We start from the raw sequence: 21376 nt of genomic DNA, 5'->3' as shown, positions 1-21376 counted from the left end.
TTTTTGTAAAGTTACTCGCTATAATCTCTTCAACAACAATCGCGTCACTCATTTTGCTTTTTAGGCCATAGCTATAAGACATTACCAAGGAATATTAGGGCCACACTCGAAAAAAACACATTATATAAGACTGCTGGGATAAAGTCGTAATGTTAAGTCAGTAGTCATATAGCCCCGAATTTCAGAACCATACTTTTTTTTTTTTTTTTTTTTAGATCTGTCAAAAAGATTGACTGGAGACAACTTGCCTGTTCCAGTTCCGACATTGTCCCTTAAATTCTAGTCATTAAAGTTTATTCTCATAAAAGTTTTTCTTTGCAAAATGACTTTTTTTTCCTAGTTCTTTGGAGCATGGCGCTAATACCGCTTGGTAAGCTACGGCGTCACGTTGCGCTCACTGACTTGACTGCGCTTCTTGTCATTCTCTATGGCACTGAGCCTCCCCAACCCCACAAAAAAAACAAACCCTCCCCAAATTCCCCGGAGGAAAAAAAAAATTAAAAAAAATTGTCCTATTGCACCATTTGATGGGAAAGGATAAAGTGTCGAGAAGAGCGGGAAGAGGGGAGGGCTCCAGAGACTGCCCTACAGGGCTGGTCTAGGATCTGCTTTCCCTGAACTGAACCCAAACCAGAACCATCCTGAGCTACATAGCGCTTGACCCGGGACCAGTGCTTAAGGGCACTTTCTAACAACGCTTGAGAGAGAGGGAGAGAGGGAGGGAGAGGGGCCATTGATAACATGTGGGACAAGGTTATTGTCTGCTGGACAAAAACAATCTCTAAAAACAATACTTTCCTGATTGAACTTGCGGCACTCTCACGCGAGACGGCCCGCACGGATTGTGCAAACACCTGATTTCAACATTTTACAAAGAGACACAACAAAGGAGGGGGTGGGTGGTTGACACCCCCGTCCCCTTACGATAGTACATTTAAAATCAACATCCCCCATTCTTAGTCCAAAGTCTTTTTTTTGTTGTTGTCAGTGTGGCCTTATGCTGGAGAAGAAACACAAGCCACGAGAGAAAAACGGGCCACGGTAAAACGAGAACCGGAGAAAGCAAGGTCGTATCCGACGGCGGACATTCCCACGTGTGGTTACGTTTTTGTTTTTTTTTCCTCTCTGACATCCTCTTGCTGCTTTGGATATGAACTTTTTTTTTTTTTTTTTTGGCTGGGAGTTCAACCTTCCATCCAGCTTGTGTCAGACAACAATCTCTTTTGGGGGTGCCCGCGTGCCCAAACGCGCAGACGGACGAGGGTTCACTTTTCCGACACGGCGACGACGGAAGGTGCAAAGATTGGTCACAACGGAATCACGGAGAAATCTCTCGTTTTGTCCTTACAATCGCTGACTAAAGTGTGCAAGGGGGGCGGGCGGGGCATGGCTTGGTCACGGCGCACACGCCGAATTGACTGCACGTGTAGGTGCTTGTGTGTTTGCTAAGTGTAGGTGTGTGTGTTTGTGTGTGTATGTGTGTGTGTGTGTGTGTGTGTGTGTGTGTGTGTGCAGCATCAAGGGGCCATGGAATATCAGTGGAGGTCGTCGGGGTTGTGGTTTTGCGTCCGGACCCACTGTGCTGAGGAGTGGACGGACAATGAGGTCAAGTCAATGGCAACTGAGGGCTGGCTGACAAACAGCTAAACTGCATTTGCACATGAGCAAGTGACAAAGTGCCTTTTTTTTTTTTTTTTTATGCGTGCATGTGGCCCTGGGTGGCAGCTCCTGGCTGCTGCCATCCAAGAGTAACAGTCTGATGTGTCAGCATCATGCTGGATTACATCTGCACAATGGTGTGTGTGTGTGTGTGTGTGTGTGTGTACCACAGAGCTCGTGTCCCGACTACAAAGTACGGCACAAATGTGCCAAGGGCAGACCTGGGCGCAGAAGTACTAATATTGAGTATTTTTTGTCACCATTGTTGTGTTGAAGCCACATTGTCAGATTTTTTTTTTTCCCGCCTAGGTCAGATGAAGAGAAAGCATGGCCTGCATCCTGACTTACTAGAAACCTTCACTTTTGGGCTCCTCCATCTTGCGGCCTTTGTCGTCCGGATGTTCAGCTCCGCCTCCCGAGTCCTCCCGCAGTGACGTGTTGAAGGCCGAGGAGCTTTGGGCTGGCGCGGGACTGCCGGCCTCGATTGAGTAGCCGCCGCCCTCCAGGGTCCCCGGCGTGGCGGTCTGCATGATCTTCTGGCGGACTTCGCGGATTTTCAGCTGCAGGCACACCTTGGTTGGGAAGGTGTCTGCGTAGCGGGCCTGGAAGGCCGCCGTGGCCTGAGCTGCAGGGAGGAGGTCAAGGAAGTGTGCAATTGATCAATATATCTGCCGAGATCAATTTTCTCTGAGTGCTAAAGACAAGCCCAGGCTTGCCATTGCATGTCACGGAGTTTCTCGTGTCTTGGCTCACTTGAGGGGAAGAAGCCATGTTCCTGAAAGAGCTGCATGACAAGTGCCCGCCGCTGGTCCAGAGTTCTACGCAGGGACGAGAAGGGCACCCGGTCCAGGTCTCCGAGGAGATCCTCTCCCTCCATACCTGCCGGCGGGGGGTTTCAACGGTTGGACATAAAACGGAGGAGCTCTGAGCAGCCGTTGGCCACCTCGCTCCCACCTGCTCTGTCAAAGGTGAAAATGTCGCCCTCGCACTTGGCGGCGCTTTTCGGAGTGTTGGGCTCCGAACTGCAGCTGGAGAGGCGGCGGGTCTTCCTCCTCGGCGAGCTCGGGTCTTCGGAGGCCGGCTCCAGTTCTTGATGAACCAATGAAGGATGAAATGAGCTGAACATTTTGCAATAGGAGAAGGACAATCCGAGACACGTTACCGGTGGAGTTGCGCCTCTTCTTGCGGTAGCTGCCCAGGATGGCTCGAGGGGACGTGGCCAGACTCTGCAAGGTGGGCGAGGGGAGCACCTCCGCCGGGTTGAACTCAGGCAGCTCGGCAAAACGCTCCTCAAAGTACGTCTCCGACAATAGCCTGCGGGGAGAAGCGAGTGAGTGAATGCCTGCGTGCCAAGAGAAAGCCCACGCTTCGGTCGGCGCTCACTTGTCGTGAGAATCGGGCGTCTTTTTGAGCGGCGGAGGGCGGAACTTGATCCTCTTGGAGGACGCTGCCGGCTCTTTTTCGGCGGACTGATGCGGCGGCCGATCTAAACCTGACGATGGAGGCTGAAGAGGAGCCGGAGGTGGGGAATGAGCTCCGACCTGAGACGAGAAAAGAAGGGGAGAATTATTGAGTGAAACTCTTCTTGGTGAATTATTTAGGTGTGCATTATACTGCCTCCCAGTGGCCAAAGCGCTTACAGCAACATCAATGGGCAGTGAAGTATGAAGAGTGTTATTTTTCTTATTCTTTTAAAAATAATGTTAAAAAAATCTACTTCCATAATAATTTTCAATTTTACAACTAATTTACAATCACCTCTTTCTCTTCGTCCAATACTCCTTGTTTGTCATCCCTGCTTTCCTTCATCTTCTCCTCACTCGCTTCTTTCTCCTCCAGCTTGACACTTTCCTCCTTGATGAACCGACTTATGTCGTCTTGTTTTTCTGTAAGAGGTGAAAGATGTCAGACTTGACAACCCACCACCGTCGGTGCGACTCGTCCACTGCCGCAGCGCTGAGCATCGTGACCTCCGATCTCCTTGGCGTCTTGATCTCCTTCCACCTTGATGTCCGGCTCGCTGAGCTCTTTTTTCAGATCAACTTCCGTCGCGGAGGAGGGCTTGGCCACATCCGAAGCATTTGCAGCGGGAGGTGTGGTTGTCATGGTGACCAAGCCGGACGCCAATGAAGCGGTAGGGCCAGCGGGGTAGATGGTAGTCAGAACCTGATGAGACAAAAAAAAAAAAAAAAAACTGTCAGTGGACATTAAGCTAGCAAACAAAATACACATTTGTTTTGTTTCATTTGACAAGAAACCACAACTGGTAGTGAAAATTTAATTATATATCACTTTTTGCTTCCTGGTCTTTACCTGCCGGGTAGTAGTGGAGGCCGGGGTGGTCTTGGGAGTCGGCGCCAACAGCGGGTGCCCGGCCGGCGCGATGGCAGTGAAGCCTAATGTGGTGAGAGGAGACGAGAGAAAGGCAGCGCCCGGCAACGGCGGCACCTGGGCTTGTTGGGCGATCGTCGTGGTAACGCCCGGACTGGACTGGACGTAGGTAATCCTGCGGGCAACATGCTAGACTTTGAGTGTTGACGCTAAAGAGAAACAAACGTGTTAGCGTTAAAGCAATGAGGTTATTGATTTGGCTCCATCTGGTGGATTTTCACGGTTAGCACGCTAGTGGCAAAATAAAGATGCTCAGGTAATTTCAACCTGGTGGGCGGCGTGGTCAGGAGGAGGGTCTGTGGGGGCACGCTGCCGGGAGCCATCACTGTAGCCATGGAAACAGGAAAGGGGCTCCCAGGGTGAACGCTGCTTTGGACCACTGGCATGGGAGAAATCTGAATGATCTGCGGCAAGCACGGCAAGGAGTAAGCACACCACACGCAATGACACGGCATACAAAAACAGATACACGGAAATTCAACATAATATTTGGATATTTTTTCAGATTTTTAAAGCCACCTTCTATTGTTTTTTTCCCCCCCAGCTTTCTACACATTTAATTTATTTTCCAACAGAGTTCTGTATTATTTCCTGCCTATATTTCGCTCCAATTGGTTCACCATGAATTGAATGAATCTAATAAAAATTGTAAATAGTCAGAACTTTTACATTTGAACATTTTTGCTTTTATTATTTGTCTCTCCATATGCAGGCTCCCACCTTGTTTCCTGCAGCCGGGCCATTTTGCACAGGAAGAGGCGGCGCCAGCAAGGAGACGGGTGCATGTGGAGGTGTCGCCATGGGAACCGGCATCTTACTCTGCAGCTGGGCTTGAATTGAGAGAGAAACAGCGAGGAAGACATGAATGGAGGCCAAACTGAAGCAACAAGTGGGCGGGGAGAGCATCGACACAAGGGTGGGGGCCAAATGTCATTTTCTTATGAAATGTGACCGGCGTTTCACCTCTGTTTCCCGTCGCAGCCGTCATTCCCGCCCCCGAGTGCGGCGTACCATTGGCCGACGGGGGCATGTCAGGGGGAGCAGAGCCTGCTTGCTGGTAGGTGAGCTCAGGCGGAGAGGGGGTCTGGGGGGTCGGCAGGATGAACTTGCCACCACTAGCGGAAGGTGGAAGGGCGGGGGAAGTCGTGGCGGTGGGTCTGATTACAGCTAGAGAGCCTCCAAAAGGTAAGCCGGGGCCAGGGGAGGCCCCTGGCGTGATTGGCAGCTGCGTCCCTCCAATCAGGATGGCGGCTTTCTTATCTTGCAGCGGAGAACCAGGGGTGACGATGCCCTCGACGGGCGTGGAGCCGCCGACTGGTAAGGAGGCCGCCCCTCCACTTTCTCCTGCAACGGAGCCGCCCTCAGTGTCCTCCTCTGCCGCATCGACGCACGTCTTCCTCTCGCACTGGTCGTGAGGGGCGGGAGGCGAGGGGGAGGCGAGGGAGGAGTGAGCCAGAGGCTGGAAGCCAGGCTGGAGGCGAGGAAGAAAGGCACAGATCAAAAGAAAAAGTGGAAGATTGTGCAATCTCTTCCTTTTCTCCATGGCGTTTGCATCAAGTTAGAATCCATATCGTTTGCTTGAAGCGTGGTGAGATGGTCCTAAAATAATCTCCAATTCTCCATTTTCATTTTTTTCACCGTGTACCTGGCCATCGGTCTCATCCTCATCGCTGTCCGTCACTCTCTCCTTACACTTGAGGTCGATGGAGCCTTCACGACACGAGTCCCCTGAAGACAGATGTCGCACACGTTTTACTTCAACAAAATAATTCAGTTTAAAAAAAAAAAAAAAATTATGACAACGTGGGGGCCCACTCACCCATGACATCGTCATCACCTTCTTCCTCACAGATGACCATGCGTTCCTCGTCACTGGTAACATCCTCGCTAGCACCGCCGTGATGGTGGGATGACGGCGGCGGCAGTTGCCGGTTGCCGAAAAAAACAGGCCCGTCATCCTGAGCAAACCAAAATAAGATTTTACAGTCCCTCGAAGCGGCACGCAATATATACGATATATAGACATCAACATTGTGGAAAGTTTCTGATTTCTTTGGTCGTAGCTGCAGTTGCTAGATGGCAGCAGATGTGAACTCATTGCCTCCGAAAGGAGCCGGGCTCTCCCGCCCCGTGCGTTTTGCCGTCTAGCGCACTTCAAAGGCATTGAAAAGCACAAAGATGTTTTGCGATCACACAAAGACTCTTTTAGTGGTGTGAAGGACACATAGCGGCTGTGGGCGCACGCACGCACGCACACACACACACACACACTCTTGTGTTGTTTACATGCCCCGCGTTCACACTTTTGTTCCGGCGAGGAGATGATCGCACACAAGTACGCGAGCGTCTCCCACCTTCTCTAGGCTGTGCACGCCACTGTGGGAAAAAGCTCTGGGACGGGGTTGCTGGCCACCGAAAGCCCCCGCCGCTTGGCGCTCGCCTCCGCAGTTCCACGGCGAGCTCAGCAGCTTGCCCTCCAGCGCCTGAGACTCCAAATGCGGATCTGGCGAGAAGGAACTGCTGCTGAACTGCCGCTCAACTCCCGCTCATGTAAAATTCATTCAACGGCACAGCCCTGCTCACCTATCGTTTCGGACATGCTCCTCTCCCGCGCTTCCTTGGGGGCCCCGCGGCCGTCGGACAGCGACTTCCTGCGGTCCTTGTTGCACCACTTCCAGTCGGGATGGGCTCGGAAGTGGGCCTCCTTCACCTGCCACGAAGAGAATGCTGAAAATATCACAAATACAGCCCAGACCTTTTTCTGTGTTCAGAATGAATGCTAAATGGGAATCGGCAGACGATCGCTGCCAAGTCAAGTAAAGTTCAGATGCTCGAGTAGGCTTTCCCTGACTTACCTAGCTTTATAAACTTAAACCCAGGTACACTTAGTTTCTTGGTTCTAGTCAGTTGTTGTTAGCCGAAGATATTTAGCGACAAACCCTTCAGAATGACCCGATCTATGAGGGCCCGGCACATCCGAGCCAAGGTGACATTTCAGAACTCTTGGTGCTAAAAATAGCTCACTGATGTAATGAGGTTAAATCGTTGAGCCGACCTGGAAGGCCAAGTCGTGGTACTGCTGCTTCTCGTTGGGACCCAAAGCGTACCACCACTCGCCCAGGATCTTGCTGACGGTTCGGTTGTCCTGGTTGGGGTGTCGCTGGTGCACCAGAGCCCGGTGGCGCTTGCTGAAGATCATGAAGGCGTTCATGGGCCGGCGGATGTGGTCTTTCTCCCTCTGGTGAAAGAAATAAAATTGGATCATCTGCTAAATGGTCCGGTGACAATTTTGGAGTCACGACGATGGACTGACCTTCCTTTCTGCGTCCTTTGGGAGGGCGCTGAGGGACTGTGTGCGTCTCTTGGCGGGGCCACGCGAGGGCGATGCGTCATTGGCAGCCACGCCGGGGGAGAAGCTGCAGTGCCGAGAAAGAAACAATTTTTGCATGATTAAAAATAGAGACAAGAGTTTGAATTTTTTTGGGGAAGATGTAGCCTAGCATCCAACAGACATCTCATTGGGGAAAAGCTCATTAGCCGATCAAAGCTGGGCGTTATTATCCAGATGAAAAACCTCTTTTTCGACGCGGCTGCTGCAATGGCCGATATTAGCTCCTGTACCTAATGAAGAGGCCGGTGATGTAACGTCTGCAGCCATGGCAACGCCTCAGCGGGAGTGGCTGAGGCAACGCGCGAACGACACCTGAGCCGTCCTGTCGAACCGCGTGCTAAAAATGCTAAGCTTAGACAAACATGTTGACTTTGCAGTCCGTCCAAAGTCAGACGAGGAAGAGGAGGAAGCTGTCCTTTTTGTCGGCGACGGCGGCTTTTTATGAGCGCGACGACCCTGAAACATTTCTTTGCCCAAAAAAAAAAAAAAAATGCACGCTACAAACCAGACAGCCTGTCTGAGTCAGCGTGAAAGAGCAAAAACAGAATCAGACGTGATGAAGAGCGCAGCCAGCAAGCAGTGTGTGTGTGTGTGTGTGTGTGTGTGTGTGTGTGTGTGTGGACTGTGCGTGTGCACTCAAACACACACACACACACACACACACACACACGCACGCACGCACGCACAAGGACGGCATCGCGCCATTTTAGTGGCACACTCAGACGAGGCAGATTTCACAACACTACACGTGTGTAAGAGGAGCATCCTTGAGAGGGCGAATAAGTGGTGCTTCCATGGAGTGCACACAGATCTGTTTCACCAACACTACTTCCTACACCACGACCATTTGAGCATTGTCATTTCTGACTTCAAAAATATGCCTGTTCTTGCAATATTCAAAATATTGTTATACCCCCCCCATAAAAATAAAACCAGCAACTAGCTAGCTTAACTTGCTAACAAGAGAAGAAAGTGGTCTCGGTTTGTACTCACGGGTCGTCGGTGTCGCTCTCGGTCTCGCTGTCGGCCCCGCTCCTCTCGGCAGGTGCGTTGTTATTGGTCGGAGGCGGACGCGAAGGTGACGCCCTCTCCGGGTCGAGGGGTCGCCCGTCGCCCACCAGGGCCACGCCGCAACGAGGCTCTGAAATGTTGTCACAAAATGTTGCTGTTTTGTGCTTGAAAAAAAAAAAACATTTCTCAGAAATCCCTCATTTTAAATTGTTGCTTATTTTCATACCTTGGCTTTGATTGACGTGCTGTTGGCCGTCGACGGCCGGCGGGGCGGCCGTACCCGGTTGGCTGGGCTCCAGGAAAGGGACGAGCGAGTGCCAAGGGAAGACGGGCACAGAGCGGGGCTCCACGTTGGTCCACACTGGCGTGCGTTTGCACAAGGACACACACAAAAAAAAGAGAGCAGTCATTGCCTCGCTTTTTTTTTTTTTTCTTTCTTTCAAGGAGGAAGAGTTCAAAGGAGGACAGAATGCGACGGACTGATTTTGCACAGATTGCATCACGCGCACCCCACTTTAGTCTTTTAACACCATTTCATAATAATAAGACAACTTTCTTGATGGTCAAAATGTATCATAGCAAGACTCCTACACGATTGATTTGGCGTTAAAGCAAAACAATGCCAGGACTAGCTCACACGTCGAGGTGAAGTCACGGCGCTGCCGTGTTGTCACTCTTGCCGCCACCCGCCTCACTTCCTGCTGATGCCAATGCGGCTGCTCTATATTTAGATTGAGGAGGAATCTCAGCCGCGAGGGCCTCTGCCGCCTCCTGTTTGTTTTTATATGAATACAGCGAAGCCCCGCTGTAGCGCAATTCATTTTAAAATTGGGCCCATTTAGTGTGAGAGCACTTCGCAGCATCGTACAGGAACAAGTTTGAACATGACGACTGTGCTCATTTTTAATCGCCGTTTGCGTGAGGCCGGGGGTTTGCCGCGAATGACTAAAATCTGTGACTAATTCAGACGCCTGATCAAAAAAAGCTTGTAATTGAGTACAGATGCCAGAAGAGGGTAGCAAAGTGATTTATTCCCTATTAAACTGGATGCAAAATTGAAATCAAAGTTGCAAAAACAATCTATTTCTGTGTATTTCCTCTTCTGCAGAAGGATCACTGAACGTTAGTGACGACTATCACAACCGGATAATATAGTCTGGTTTAAAATGTATGATTTTAAAACAATCTTTATTCCTCTTTCAATTTTTTCTATCAGGAAACTTCATAAATGTTTGCCGGTACTCTTTTTTTTTTTTTTTTTTTAAAGGCACAGCGGAGGCGACGATACGCTACAAAGGCAGGTGGCTGGCGGCCGTGCGAAAGATGTGTGCGAGGGCGTTAGCGCTTGGGCTAATCAGCAAGTGTGCTAATTCTTCCAACAAGTAACCATGACAACACGCCGGCCGTAGAGCGCTACGGCTCCGTTTTCAGTGATCAGACACACTCTGTGCCCTCTCTGATTGTGCGCGTGTGCGTGAACGTCCTTGTTGCACTCCGCGCTGCATGTCTAGACACGTCAATATTTTCACCCTTTGAGAGTTTCACTCATACTCCTTATCTCTTACACGCACACACGCTGGTATAAAGGGCAACACCCCTGGCACACACACACACACACACACACACACACACACACACACACACACACACACACACACACCCACACACTCACACACACACACCTACTATGCATGGCAGCACACATTCAAGACAAACAACATAATTACTCGTAATACGCAGCAAGGGTGGAGTGAGTGACCAGTACAAATCATTTCAGTAGTAGTTGAATTAGTTGCACTCAATCTGACATAACCAGCTTTTGAAGTACAAGAAGTTAAAGTGCATCCTTCACTTTTGAGTAATAATTAAACAGGTTTATAGATAAACATCCGACCAAGTCGAAACGTGTCATTCCTACTGATGAAATAATACGAGTGAATCCCTCCTAATATATTTTAAACACGCTTTCAACACGCTACAAACAGTACCCAAACGAACCGTGACCCTATAAAGGGCCAAGTTTAAATAATTAAAGAAACCCAAAATGACAAAAAGATATTCTGCGACTTAGTTATTCCATTTGCATTTGGCCATAGTGTGTGTTGTCATGGCAACAGTTGTACAGTATGTGATTAACACCTCTCTTTACTCATCTCAAACAATGTGCCCCCAGACAGTCACGTTGCCAAAATGCATACGCACGAGAAAAAAAAAGTTTCATAAAGAGACCAAAGCGAAGCGCCGACGTGAAGTCAAACAATGAGAAACAGCAGACGTGAGAAAGAGAGTGAAGAAATGAACAAACTGCTCTTGGTACAAATGTCTTACCCGTGCCAGGTCGTCCCATGATGATCTGCTTGCGGGGTGCCGGGTGCGATTCAGCGGGTAGAATGAGCGGCAGGAGGGCCGTGGGTGTTGGGTGGCACGCTACCGGCTGTGGCAAGGCCCCACATGTGACCTCCTGGTGCTCCTCAGGCTTCCTCTCCCTGCCCCCCCATCCTGACGAGGACAGGATGGGGCCCGCGGTGGTCGTCGCTGACCCGGCAGCAGAGGAACTTGAGAGGGCGGCATGGCCGGCTGAGGCCGGGGTAAGGGACTGCACAATGGAAGAAGAAACTGGATGAGAGGCAAGACATACCGTTGACTGGTTGCCAGTCAAAGTCAGGCAGGGTACATGCAGACAAAAAAGAAATGATGCCGGTCAATGCCAAGGCACATATTTTAAAACCCTTTGACTATATATCTGTTTATATTTATATATATATATTTTTTCTTACCGAGCTGGACGTGACCAGGACTAGGGCTGATGCAGGGTTGCGCAGGAGAACGGCACCATTGGTCGTGGCTCCGTTTATGGGAACAGGAGCTTGAAGGCCTGGGGGGACCACGTGTTGGGCCAGGATCAGCTCCCTGGATCGACTACGCTCCCGCCTTGCGAGGAGGCCGTCAGAAAACTTTGCCAGGGGGACGTCGGGATTGCGGACAATAACCGGAGAATCCCGCAGGGGCACGATGCGACGCGGAGAAGGTTCCTGGGGTAGCGGGGAAGGGGGCGTGGGAGAAACCAGCATGGGTGGGGGAGTGGACGCGGCGGACGACGGGGGACGACTGGTGGCGCTTCGTGGGCGTGGGAAAGTCAGCGAGGAAGGGGTTGTGGGTTGACTCTGGGGCGAGAGGACTCTGAAGGCAGCAGGTCCGAGGTGCAAGTCACCCCCGACGCCTCCCCCTACAGTCACCATTTGCTGTTGCTCTGGTTTGGTCTGGTAGTCGTGGACGGCTGGCAGTGGAGGAGGCGGGTGACTGTCCACCTTTCGCTTGCTGGGACTCATGGGCACTGTAAAAGTGAGGTTGGTCTGACAAGTGGGCACAATGCCCGAGAGGTGGCGGTCCCGCTCTGCTCCCAGAGTGCCCAATTTTGTGCCACTTGGCTGGCGATGACGCCGCGAGGAGGGAGCGGTGATGGGACTGAAGTTTGCCGGGCGGAAGCCAAAGAGTGGTGAGGGAGATGGCGAGGGGGTAGGGGAGAAGGGGGACTGGTTGGAGATGGGCGAGTACGAGGGCGTACCCGAACGGGAACCACCCAAGGAAACCAGCATGGTCGCCGCTTCACATTCGTCAAAGTCAAAGCGGGAAAGGTCCTGGGGGAGCAGGGAGGGCAGTACCAGACGGGGCCGGGAGTCTCCTCCGCGACTGCTGGCCTCGCTGCTTTCCCGAGAAGTCTCATCCCAGTCAAACTCGGAGCTGGCTCGGCCGCCGCTTAGTCGTAGGTCTGACGGTGTCAAGGTCCCTGTGCTGCTGGCTCCTCCTCTGTCCCGGATCCCCCCGCTAGCTTCCATTTCCTTGGTCCTCATGGAGAGGTGTCTGGAGCAGTATCCTCGGCGCTGGGATTCTTTGGAGCAGCCTTCGCGGGAGCACAACCTCCTCCACTGCTTACCGTTAAATTTCTTACGAATGCCCGTAGGCGTGCAAACTACATCTCCCTTCTTGTACTTCTGCTGGGCTGCTGTCAGCGGGGTCCGCGAACGTGAAGATGAGGAGGAAGTGGAACCTGATCCAGAACCACCACCTCCGCTGGATGAGCCACCTCCTGATGCTTTCTCCATTCTGGAGGTGGACATGCTGGAGGACATAGGCGGCAGAGGCGGGAGTTGTGCCGTGGAAATGACAGTAGTACTGGCTGCCACGGCTGCCACAGCCGGGTCCAGACCGAGCAGGACCGGGGAGGGAGGTGGGTGAGGGTTTAGGGCAAGGTGGCCAGAGGGAATTCCAATTCCCTGCACCACTGACAGGTGAGGGTTGAGGTAGCCGGGTGGGGGCTTCGAGACGATATGGCGGTGCTGAGGAACTGCTATGGGTTTGGGTCCCGGTATAAGTGCTCCCATGGGGACCATGTTGAAGCGGGACACCTCCATGTCTTCCTCAGGGGTGAGTGGCATGTACGAATGATGTTGCTGCTGTTGCTTTGCGATCATCTCCCTTTCTCTTTCCTGCTTTCTCTGGAGATCCCTCTCTCTTCCGAGATCTTTTTCAATGTCCCACTCCCGGCCGGGAGCCAGGCTGAGGACTGAGGCCGGTGTGACTGGAGTGGTAATGCTGTGTCCTGCTGTGGAGGAGACAGGAACCATGGCAGGGTACACCCTCCGCAACAAGGATCCGACAACCGGCGTCATCCCCCGGCTGAGACGACATACCTCCTGCTCCACGTCCATCTCATCCCTGTCTTCCGGCGCCATTTTGTTATCTCGAACACCTACTTCTGTCTCTCTTGCTGGTAAGCCCAGGTCCCAAGGTGGCACCAGGAGACGGAGTGTTTGCCTGGACACCCACACGGCCTGGGTGGCTCTAGCAGCTACCCTGTCATCCTCATCCTCATTCAGAAATGAAGCTTTCTCTTCAGACAATAGAACACGGTAGCAATTCGCCACCGCTGGGTGAGTATCCACCTGAGTCACGACGCCTTCCCGGTACCACTGGCCCTTGGCGCCTTCCTCGTTGCTGAAAGGCACGCAGACGCGGGTACCGAGCGGAATAGGGTGCACGCCGGGCGGAGGGGCGTCGAGGATGATGTCTACAATCTCCGGGTGGCTGATGTGTCGATAAGGATAACGGCAGAGTGTTTTCTCCCCATTCAGTTGCACCTCCAGGCTTCCATATTCACTGTTGACTCGACGGACCACACCGGCGCAGAAAATCAAGTTGGAATTTCGCCCGTCGTTTCTCCTTTCGGCTCCTCTATCCTGGAACTGACGGGCCAGGACTCGCTGATTTTTTAGTCCCTTGGCCAGGGCGTCAGAGAGTGAGTCGGGGAGACTGCAGGGCGGACGTGAGGAAACATCTGCGACCACCTCCAGGTCTCCCGAGTGCTCGCTAGCCGTGTCTGTGGAGGAGCAGCGGGGCAGAGGACTGGGCGACACTTGCTCTGCATCTCTGACCACCTCTGCCGCTCCTGGCCTTTCCCGTTCCCCTCGTAGTGACAGGATAGGCGGTCCCGGGGAACCGTCCTGATGTGCTTCTCTGCCATCTGCCATCAGGCCCCGACCATTGCCATCAGGGTGCGAAACACTTATGGGACTACCTGAACGCGATGACCCCTGGTTCAGGGCTCCGCCGCTTACAAGAAGAGGAGGGGGGGTCCTGGAGGCAAGGTTAGCGTCAGGAAAGTGTTCAGATGTGTACTTTTTCTTGGGAACACGGGCTTTAAAGGTGGCAGTTTTGCGACTGGACGTGGGATTGGGGCTGCTGTTTGCGCTTGGTGTGCTGCTGCTGTTGCTGCAGCTGCTGCCATTGCTGTCACTGTGGCTCCCAGCGCTCAATGCCGAATGTCCAGATGGATCGTCGGACGATGCGAGCAATTTCCCAGAGTCAATGACAAGAGATTCTCCGTCAGAAGAGTCCCGGGCTCTGACTGGGTCGGAGGACTCGGACTCTGATGAGAAAAAGAAGCGATCTTGGCCTTGCGTGCTTCTGTCTCGGTTTTCATCGGAGTCTCTTTTCTCGCCACCTTCGGGGGCCTCGCTAGCACCCCGCCGCTTTCCCCCTTTGGCTCGGGTGGAGGGGGGGGAACGCTTTTTGATTGGCTTCATCTTGTCATGAAGCTTGGCTTTCCTCTGGACAAGACAGTCTCTCCGTTCTTGCTTGGGTCTCCTCTGCCCCCCCCCTGAACTGTTTCTTTAGTTAAGTCTTTCAGGGCCCCTCGCTGTCATCGCTTCTCCACCGGGGGCGACTTCTTCACTTGCTGCTGTTTTATTCCAGAGATGCTGAAAGACAGGAAGAGCCAATCATAATTTGTACAATTATCCATAACTTTCTCTCTTTTTTTCTTTCTCTCTTTCTTTCTTTCTTTCTTTCTTTCTTTCTTTCTTTCTCTCCACCTGTTGCCATTCACACAACAAATAATAATTTTTTGTCGTGCTAATCAACACCCCCCCAGAACACACATCGGATGGTAAATAAATTTTGCGAGCCCACCGAGACGAGATTCTTATGTCAATACTACGTTTCTATTTGGTGGGCTCTGCCGTCGATTTTTTTAGACTGTAAAATATGTCAAGCTCGAGAAATCCGAGATACATGTAAACGTTCTAGACGGGTGATTCGGAGCCTTTCTCCCTCTAAATTGCTCTCTTCCTCGCAGACAAACAAACAGCGTTTGGCAGTAACACTCCGATAAAAATCTTTTCTATCCTTCTGGCCTTCGCACAGCAAAACTCTCGCTACCAACTTAAAAGAAACGCAGAGTCGTCTCTTCTTCATTTCTGGCTAATGTTTAAGCGGCTATTGATGAACTGGCGTAGTAATGACTGTGACTCATTGACACTTTGATAAAACAGCAGGGTGTTACGTAAGACGTTGTACTCACATGACAATACATCCATACAAGGCGGCTAGCAGACGAAACACTTTTCAAGCAGCAGCAGCGGTGGCTGAAGTCAAACATGGACGAGCACTTTGCAGTTTGCCCGGACAAGTCTGCCTACTCGCTCGCACTCTCTTTCACACACATTGCATTTTATCCGGGGAAGCAGGGGCGGGGGAATTCCTCGTTCGCTCGCATAGTCAAACCCTCCCTTTCGCTCTCTGTCTTGAACACCCTCCACCCACCCACCCTCATCCTCACTCCTTCCTCCTCTTCTGCGGCGACCTTTATCTGTTGACTGTATTGCAAAGCCGAGTCAATACGCCCCATCTAACTTCATTTCCTGTGGAAGAGCATTACCTAACTTCCCCTTTTTACTTGATTCCTCCTTTTTTTTCTTTCAGACTCTGTCATGCGTGACCGCATCTCCTATTGATTCGGATTCGTCATTCACATTCGGAAGGGACTCGTCCTAAAAGCTTCCGCTAAAAAAAAAAAAAAAAAATCAGATTGATTGGACAAGCAGCTATTTAATTTGTTTGCTCCTCTGGTCTTTGTTGCCTCAATTTGTGCAGTAGGAGTTCAACTGTGCAGCTTAACCTCAAAAATACAAAAACCAAAACGAAAGGCCGTAATGAAACATCTCACCGTGTCGAGAACGGTCAGTTCGAGCGGAAAGACAAGACGAGCACTTTAAAACCATCGACGCTGAAAGCGCCAAAACCAACAACACATAGGATGGAAAAGAGTGACATCACTCCTCGTTGTTTGTTAGAGTGACGAGACATTGACGTGTGTTGTTGGGGTCCGCATGGGGGTAGTAAGAAGTCCATTAAAAGAGCATGACGGGACCACTGAGCTCGTAAGGTGGAGCAACGATTGGTGGCAGAGTCATGTGACCAATGATAACAGGTTGGCGTTTATACACTTGAACAACAAGTAAATTTACACAATTTTTGGTTGTTGAATTTGTTTTTGTTTTTTTGTTCTTGTTTCCTAAAAATGTTAAAGAGAAAGACAAACAATTATGCTAGTAGGCTAACGATATCTTTCCTAACTCTTGGTCAACCGGATTAAAGACCCCCGGGGCCATACTTTTCCTACCCCGTTCTAAGAAACAGTACTTAAAGGTTTTAAGATGGTGACATTGTGAGCCTGAACAGATTATTTCTCTCATTTCCTTTAGGTAAAATATTGGGAATAAAATCAGAATAACACCAGTCAGTCCATTTTTTTACGGAATTCATCCGTCCACATATGAGGGGATGTTTGGAGCCTTTTTATTTACAATGCACATAAGCCATGCCGCTGTGTGTACGGGGGGGAAGAACTAAGTGAGTAAAAAGATTATTACAGCTGGGCCTGCATAGAGTAGAGCTTGTTTACTCACACTTGCGGCAAGTTGAGACCGTGGAGAAATATTATGGGATGACTTTGACTTATTGAATATTTGTTGTTGAATTTGTGGAAGTTTTATATAACAATTGATATTTCACTATGACAGAGTGGACATTGGTATCTATTGGTGACATTTTGTGAGCACATGGTAGACGTTCACTCAGCGTCGCCATTTGGTTACTGAGATGACCGAATGTATTGTACAAATATATTTCACCTAATATTCTAAAATGACAGAATGGACACTTTGGCAAATGTTAGCATGACATAAGTAAATGACCGTTTAAAAAAAACATGGGAGAAAGGCCTTGAAAGAAATAATCACATGTTAAATCACAATTGCATCATAAAAAGTTCAGCGCTAGTTTTCACGTATTTGGTGAATTAGGATAATTCTACCTCATATAAACAAACTTGACTATTATAAAAGCAGAGAGTGACTAAGTGAATGTTTGTGGTGCCTCTTTTGTGCAAGCCTGACAACCTGCATGCATGCATGCCTGCAGGCTGGCCGAGCAGGCCCGGACTGCATGCACACATAAAACACACGCGCACATACACATGCTCACACACAAGGCCGCAAGGAAATCCTGATCCTGCTATCCCTCAAAGTGAGTGCGAGCTTCTTCCGCGTCCCCTTATTGACACCCAAAATTTCGAAGCGCCCAACAACAAGACGTGCAAGTGGATTAAAAGTGTCAGCTCGGCCGCATCTGAAAGTGACAGCTGTGTGAAATGACAGCTGAGGCCTCCAGTACAACTTTGCACGCACGCACGTCATCATTTGCCCCATTGGAAATGTTTTTTTCTTTCTTCTTCTTTCTAACATATATTTCGACGACAAGGCCCCTGGACAACCTCCAACCACCGGCTCCTCCCTTGCAGTCAGTCGTGATAAGGACACTCTTTCACGCTAAAGTCGCACCCGCCGGTGCAGTTTGTTAGTTATGACGTTGGATTTATTTCTAGTGGAAAACTTTGAGCCAGGCTCACTATGTCGAGACGCACCGCTCCCTTTTTCCTCTCTCCCCCTCCCTTTCCTCGCCTCCCCCTTCCACGCACACGACAAGCTCGTCCAAGCATTAAATTACGTAGAAAATGACAATAAAAAATAAACGGGAAAATGTTAGCGGCTCGCGGCAGCGCTGCAAGAGAAGCTTTAGTTAGCTTACACTCACCGCGCGGCTAATGTGCTCGAGAGCCCGGCTGAGTCCGCGGGTGAAAATAGGGCAAGGGAGGCCGCTCCGGTCGTCCGCCGCTGCCAGTCAGTCGTCGCTCATGTTTCTCCGGAGAGGCAACTTAAAATGAGGCGAGAAAAAAAACTACTGGCCCTGTACATTCTACGCTACAGTCGCAAAATGGTGAATGGAGAGCCCGAAGCCTTGACAACCAACAAGCTCGGCCAATTGCATCGCGCGGACGTTTACAGTAGCCAATGGCAGTGCGAGGAGATAGGCGAGGGGCGGGAGAAGATAGAAAAGTAAATTTGATTGACGGACTAAGAAGGCCAATGGTGGTGTGGGAAAACTCAGAACAGCTGTTGGGAGACCGAGGAGGCGCTGGCCTATCCGATGCGTCTGTGGGCGTGTCTATGCGGAAGTGGCGGCGTGTCGTGTATTCACTATTTTTTTTTTTTTTGAAGGAGTCTTTTTTGCTTTTAAACCACTAAACACGCAATAGACAAGAATAAAAAAAAGTAAAAGTACCAATTGTTTTTAGAACATAGCTAAAATGTCAGTTCATCCAGCAAATACGCTCAAATTTAAACAAGTTGCCGTTTTCCTATTAACTGTCTGAGTTTCTCTCATGTCAAATACAAATCCACAGGTTGATTTAAGCAGAAACAAAGAACACTAGCCCGGACTTGACACAATTTCTCTTTGACCGTCCCTCCCTGGCGCTCTCTCGACCAATCGGAGATATTCAAAACACAAACGATTTCCCTGAGTTCCGCCCTTCGGCCCAATCGGAGCGGGCGCTGGCCTACCGTACGTCACCATAATCGGGCACGATTGGCCGAGGGCACAAAGTCGCGCGGGCCAATGGGCTAACGCGGCGGTGAGGTCATGAAAAGCTTGTTGCCATCAGATCGGCCAAACGGGAAAAGTCCGTCGTGTAAACAACTCCGAAGGCGGGATTTAGATGCATTTTAAGACACTGATCAATCACGCAAGTACTCCCTTTATGCGCGCGTGACAATTTGCACACAAACACGCAGGTATATTTACGTGTAAACGCGCCGACGGGGAGCGCTGCAGTCTTGACTGTCACGCGCACCCGCAGTGGGGGTTCAAGTTGTTACATAACTTGGCGAGCGCTGCTTAGGCGCGCTCACGCACACCAGGGGCTCTGGGACCATTCTTGTCGAGAGCGGTTGGAAACTCTTTCACTCTGGAGTTGCCCATGGTGGTCCTTTTTTTTTTTTTTTCAAGTGGACCGGAGGATCTCCATCTGTCTCAGGAGCTTCCACCCGCGCTGATGCAAGAACACTTTGTCCACCAGATGGGGCCATCGCACTAATACAACTTGAAGTGAAGCGGTTGCGAATCAAAAACAACAAAAGTGTACCAGAAAAAAAGAACATTAAAAAACGAAATTAAGTTACTTTATCCCGCCCTCCCAAACAATAACAGTTATTATTATTGGACTAAAATGGGCATGCTGGGGGACTTTGTGGGTGTGTGTAATTAAAAAAAAAAAAATTGTTTACATGAGATGTTTTTCGGTGAGTATGAGGTTATGAGTTATCTCTCGTGTGAGCGACCAAATTCTTTTTTTTTTTTGAAAGGCAAGAGGTGTATGTAATTTTTGCGTTCCAAAGGGGCCCCTAACAATGTGTGATCATTAGTTGTGTTGTGATCTGCTTTCTGTCTTGGTGCCTCCTCATTGACCCCTCACCCCCCTCTGGCAGATGAACTCTGACCTTATCCCTCAGCCAGACAACAGTGTTTCTCAGTTGGAGCGCAAACAGTCTATCAATCACTCACCAAACAAACAAACAAACAAACAAACAAACAAACAAACAAACAAACAGAGTGCTTTAAAATGACAATAGACTTATAGGGAGGCGGCTCGGTGGCGCACTGGGTAGCACGTCCGCCTCACAGTTAGGAGGGTGCGCGTTCGATTCCACCTCCGGCCCTCCCTGTGTGGAGTTTGCATGTTCTCCCCGTGTCCGCGTGGGTTTTCTCCGGGCACTCCGGTTTCCTCCCACATCCCAAAAACATGCTTGATAGGCCGATTGAACACTCCAAATTGTCCCTAGGTGTGAGTACGAGTGTGAATGGTTGTTTGTCTCTGTGTGCCCTGCGATTGGCTGGCAACCAGTTCAGGGTGTCCCCCGCCTACTGCCCGATGACGGCTGGGATAGACTCCAGCACGCCCGCGACCCCCGTGGGGAATAAGCGGTTCAGAAAATGGATGGATGGACTTATAGGGACAAACTTTGAGCATAACATTCCACAAATACAACACAAATCATCCATGTGTTTATATGCAATTACAAGTCAAGAGAGTAAATTATCTATTAACATAACGGCGAAAGAAAAAAAAACGGTATATTACACTGATTCAATAATGTAGCAGCCAAACAAATATCACTCACCTCCAAAATGACAACTTAGCTGATCAGAAGCATTATCAGAAGCCAATTCTGGTAACTGTTAACAAATACTAACTTTGTGGTAATAATACATGGTAGTGCTTTGGCTGTCAAACTGGTTCTTTTGCTGGGGAATTTTGGCTAGTGTTGTGTGCAATTCATTGGCGGAGAAACTCTCTGCATGGTGATGATGCTAATTATCCCGCTGTAATGTGACAATTGATTTATTACTCAGATACTATCTGCAATATTATTACAAACTCAGTCTAATGTAAAGTGCTGCATACTACACAGTGCCACCAGAGGGAGCCACAGTAAGCCACTTGCTCGTCTTTATATGAGCTTTAACCTTTAACCCTATATTTAAAAGCACTATGAAGCTCATCAAGCATTTCAAATTCAGTGCTTGGGGTGGCACAATGATGCTATAATATGGAACCAAAGCAATACTTTTATATTGACAGTACTTTGGTCTCAAGACAAAAACTTTAGAAAGTTTTTTAGTAAATAAAGGTCTTTTTTTTTTTTAATAATCAGAAAATGGGTGATGCCAAAAGAGGCAAGTAACATGTCCTTCTTTGACAGGTTCAGCTGTAATCAAAATTAAGGACAGCTGAGCCATTTCAACATTCCCTGAGGATGGTAGCTAGGAAAAAAAAAATCTCACCTCCATTTTGATGACAGCGCCACGAAGAATCTTTGGGCCGAAGACGTCAAAGGAAGCGTTTGTGTCCCCGACAGATGAGGGAGGACAAAGTGTGACATGGTGTCATCCTGCTCTAAACACTCACACAAAGAGTTTCAATATGTCCCAAAAGATTCCCCATGTACTGCAACAATAGGTAAGAAAGTCTGCTTGACAGAAGACGCACCAAAAATACATTCAAAAACATCACATCGTTAAAATGGCTGCTGTGCTCCAGGGCAGGGAACGAAAAAACAAGCAATCACAACATTTTAATACGTTTTCCTGTCATAACATACCTTTGAGCCACGACGCGGCAACAACAATAGTTTCCCCTAAGACATTTAAATTAAAAGCAAATGGGTCATCAGTAGTCAAATAAAT

The 21376-nt window shown here is 49.8% G+C and overlaps 1 protein-coding gene and 1 long non-coding RNA gene across 11 annotated transcripts; one reads left to right on the top strand and one right to left on the bottom strand.

Moving 5' to 3' along the window:
- The first annotated feature begins 979 nt into the window (after positions 1–979).
- On the top strand, positions 980–7981 carry LOC147041199 (uncharacterized). 7 transcript variants are annotated; one of them, XR_015063038.1, is made up of 5 exons: positions 980–3793; positions 3984–4475; positions 4763–4939; positions 5032–5235; positions 5318–7981. It is a non-coding gene; the product is annotated as an uncharacterized LOC147041199 (long non-coding RNA). The 7 variants fall into 7 exon arrangements; XR_015063041.1 differs by having other exon boundaries at positions 980–4155; positions 4338–4475; XR_015063040.1 differs by having other exon boundaries at positions 980–4159; positions 4338–4475.
- Positions 1154–18625, bottom strand: cica (capicua transcriptional repressor a). Of its 4 annotated transcripts, none has more exons than XM_085901598.1 (22): positions 17879–18620; positions 11230–14709; positions 10781–11048; positions 8679–8813; positions 8435–8582; positions 7364–7466; positions 7106–7288; positions 6634–6760; positions 6405–6553; positions 5870–6008; positions 5696–5778; positions 5014–5521; positions 4771–4880; positions 4318–4454; positions 3973–4165; positions 3630–3825; positions 3418–3545; positions 3043–3200; positions 2822–2973; positions 2614–2748; positions 2413–2538; positions 1154–2284 (listed from the first exon to the last, which is right to left on the bottom strand). In XM_085901598.1, the coding sequence occupies exons 2-22, from the start codon at positions 14533–14535 to the stop codon at positions 2007–2009; spliced, it is 6762 nt and encodes a 2253-aa protein (XP_085757724.1). In that variant the 5' UTR covers positions 14536–14709; positions 17879–18620; the 3' UTR covers positions 1154–2006. The 4 variants fall into 4 exon arrangements, with proteins under 4 accessions (XP_085757724.1, XP_085757722.1, XP_085757723.1 ...); XM_085901596.1 differs by having other exon boundaries at positions 17885–18620; XM_085901597.1 differs by lacking the exon at positions 17879–18620 and adding an exon at positions 15312–17836.
- Positions 18626–21376: the final 2751 nt, after the last annotated feature.

Source organism: Syngnathus leptorhynchus, chromosome 20, assembly GCF_054491065.1.
Source record: "Syngnathus leptorhynchus isolate UIUO chromosome 20, UIUO_Slep, whole genome shotgun sequence".
In the NCBI taxonomy this organism is placed as follows: domain Eukaryota; kingdom Metazoa; phylum Chordata; class Actinopteri; order Syngnathiformes; family Syngnathidae; genus Syngnathus; species Syngnathus leptorhynchus.
Note: the sequence above shows the minus strand (reverse complement) of the source record. Positions and strands in the feature narration are given on the sequence as shown.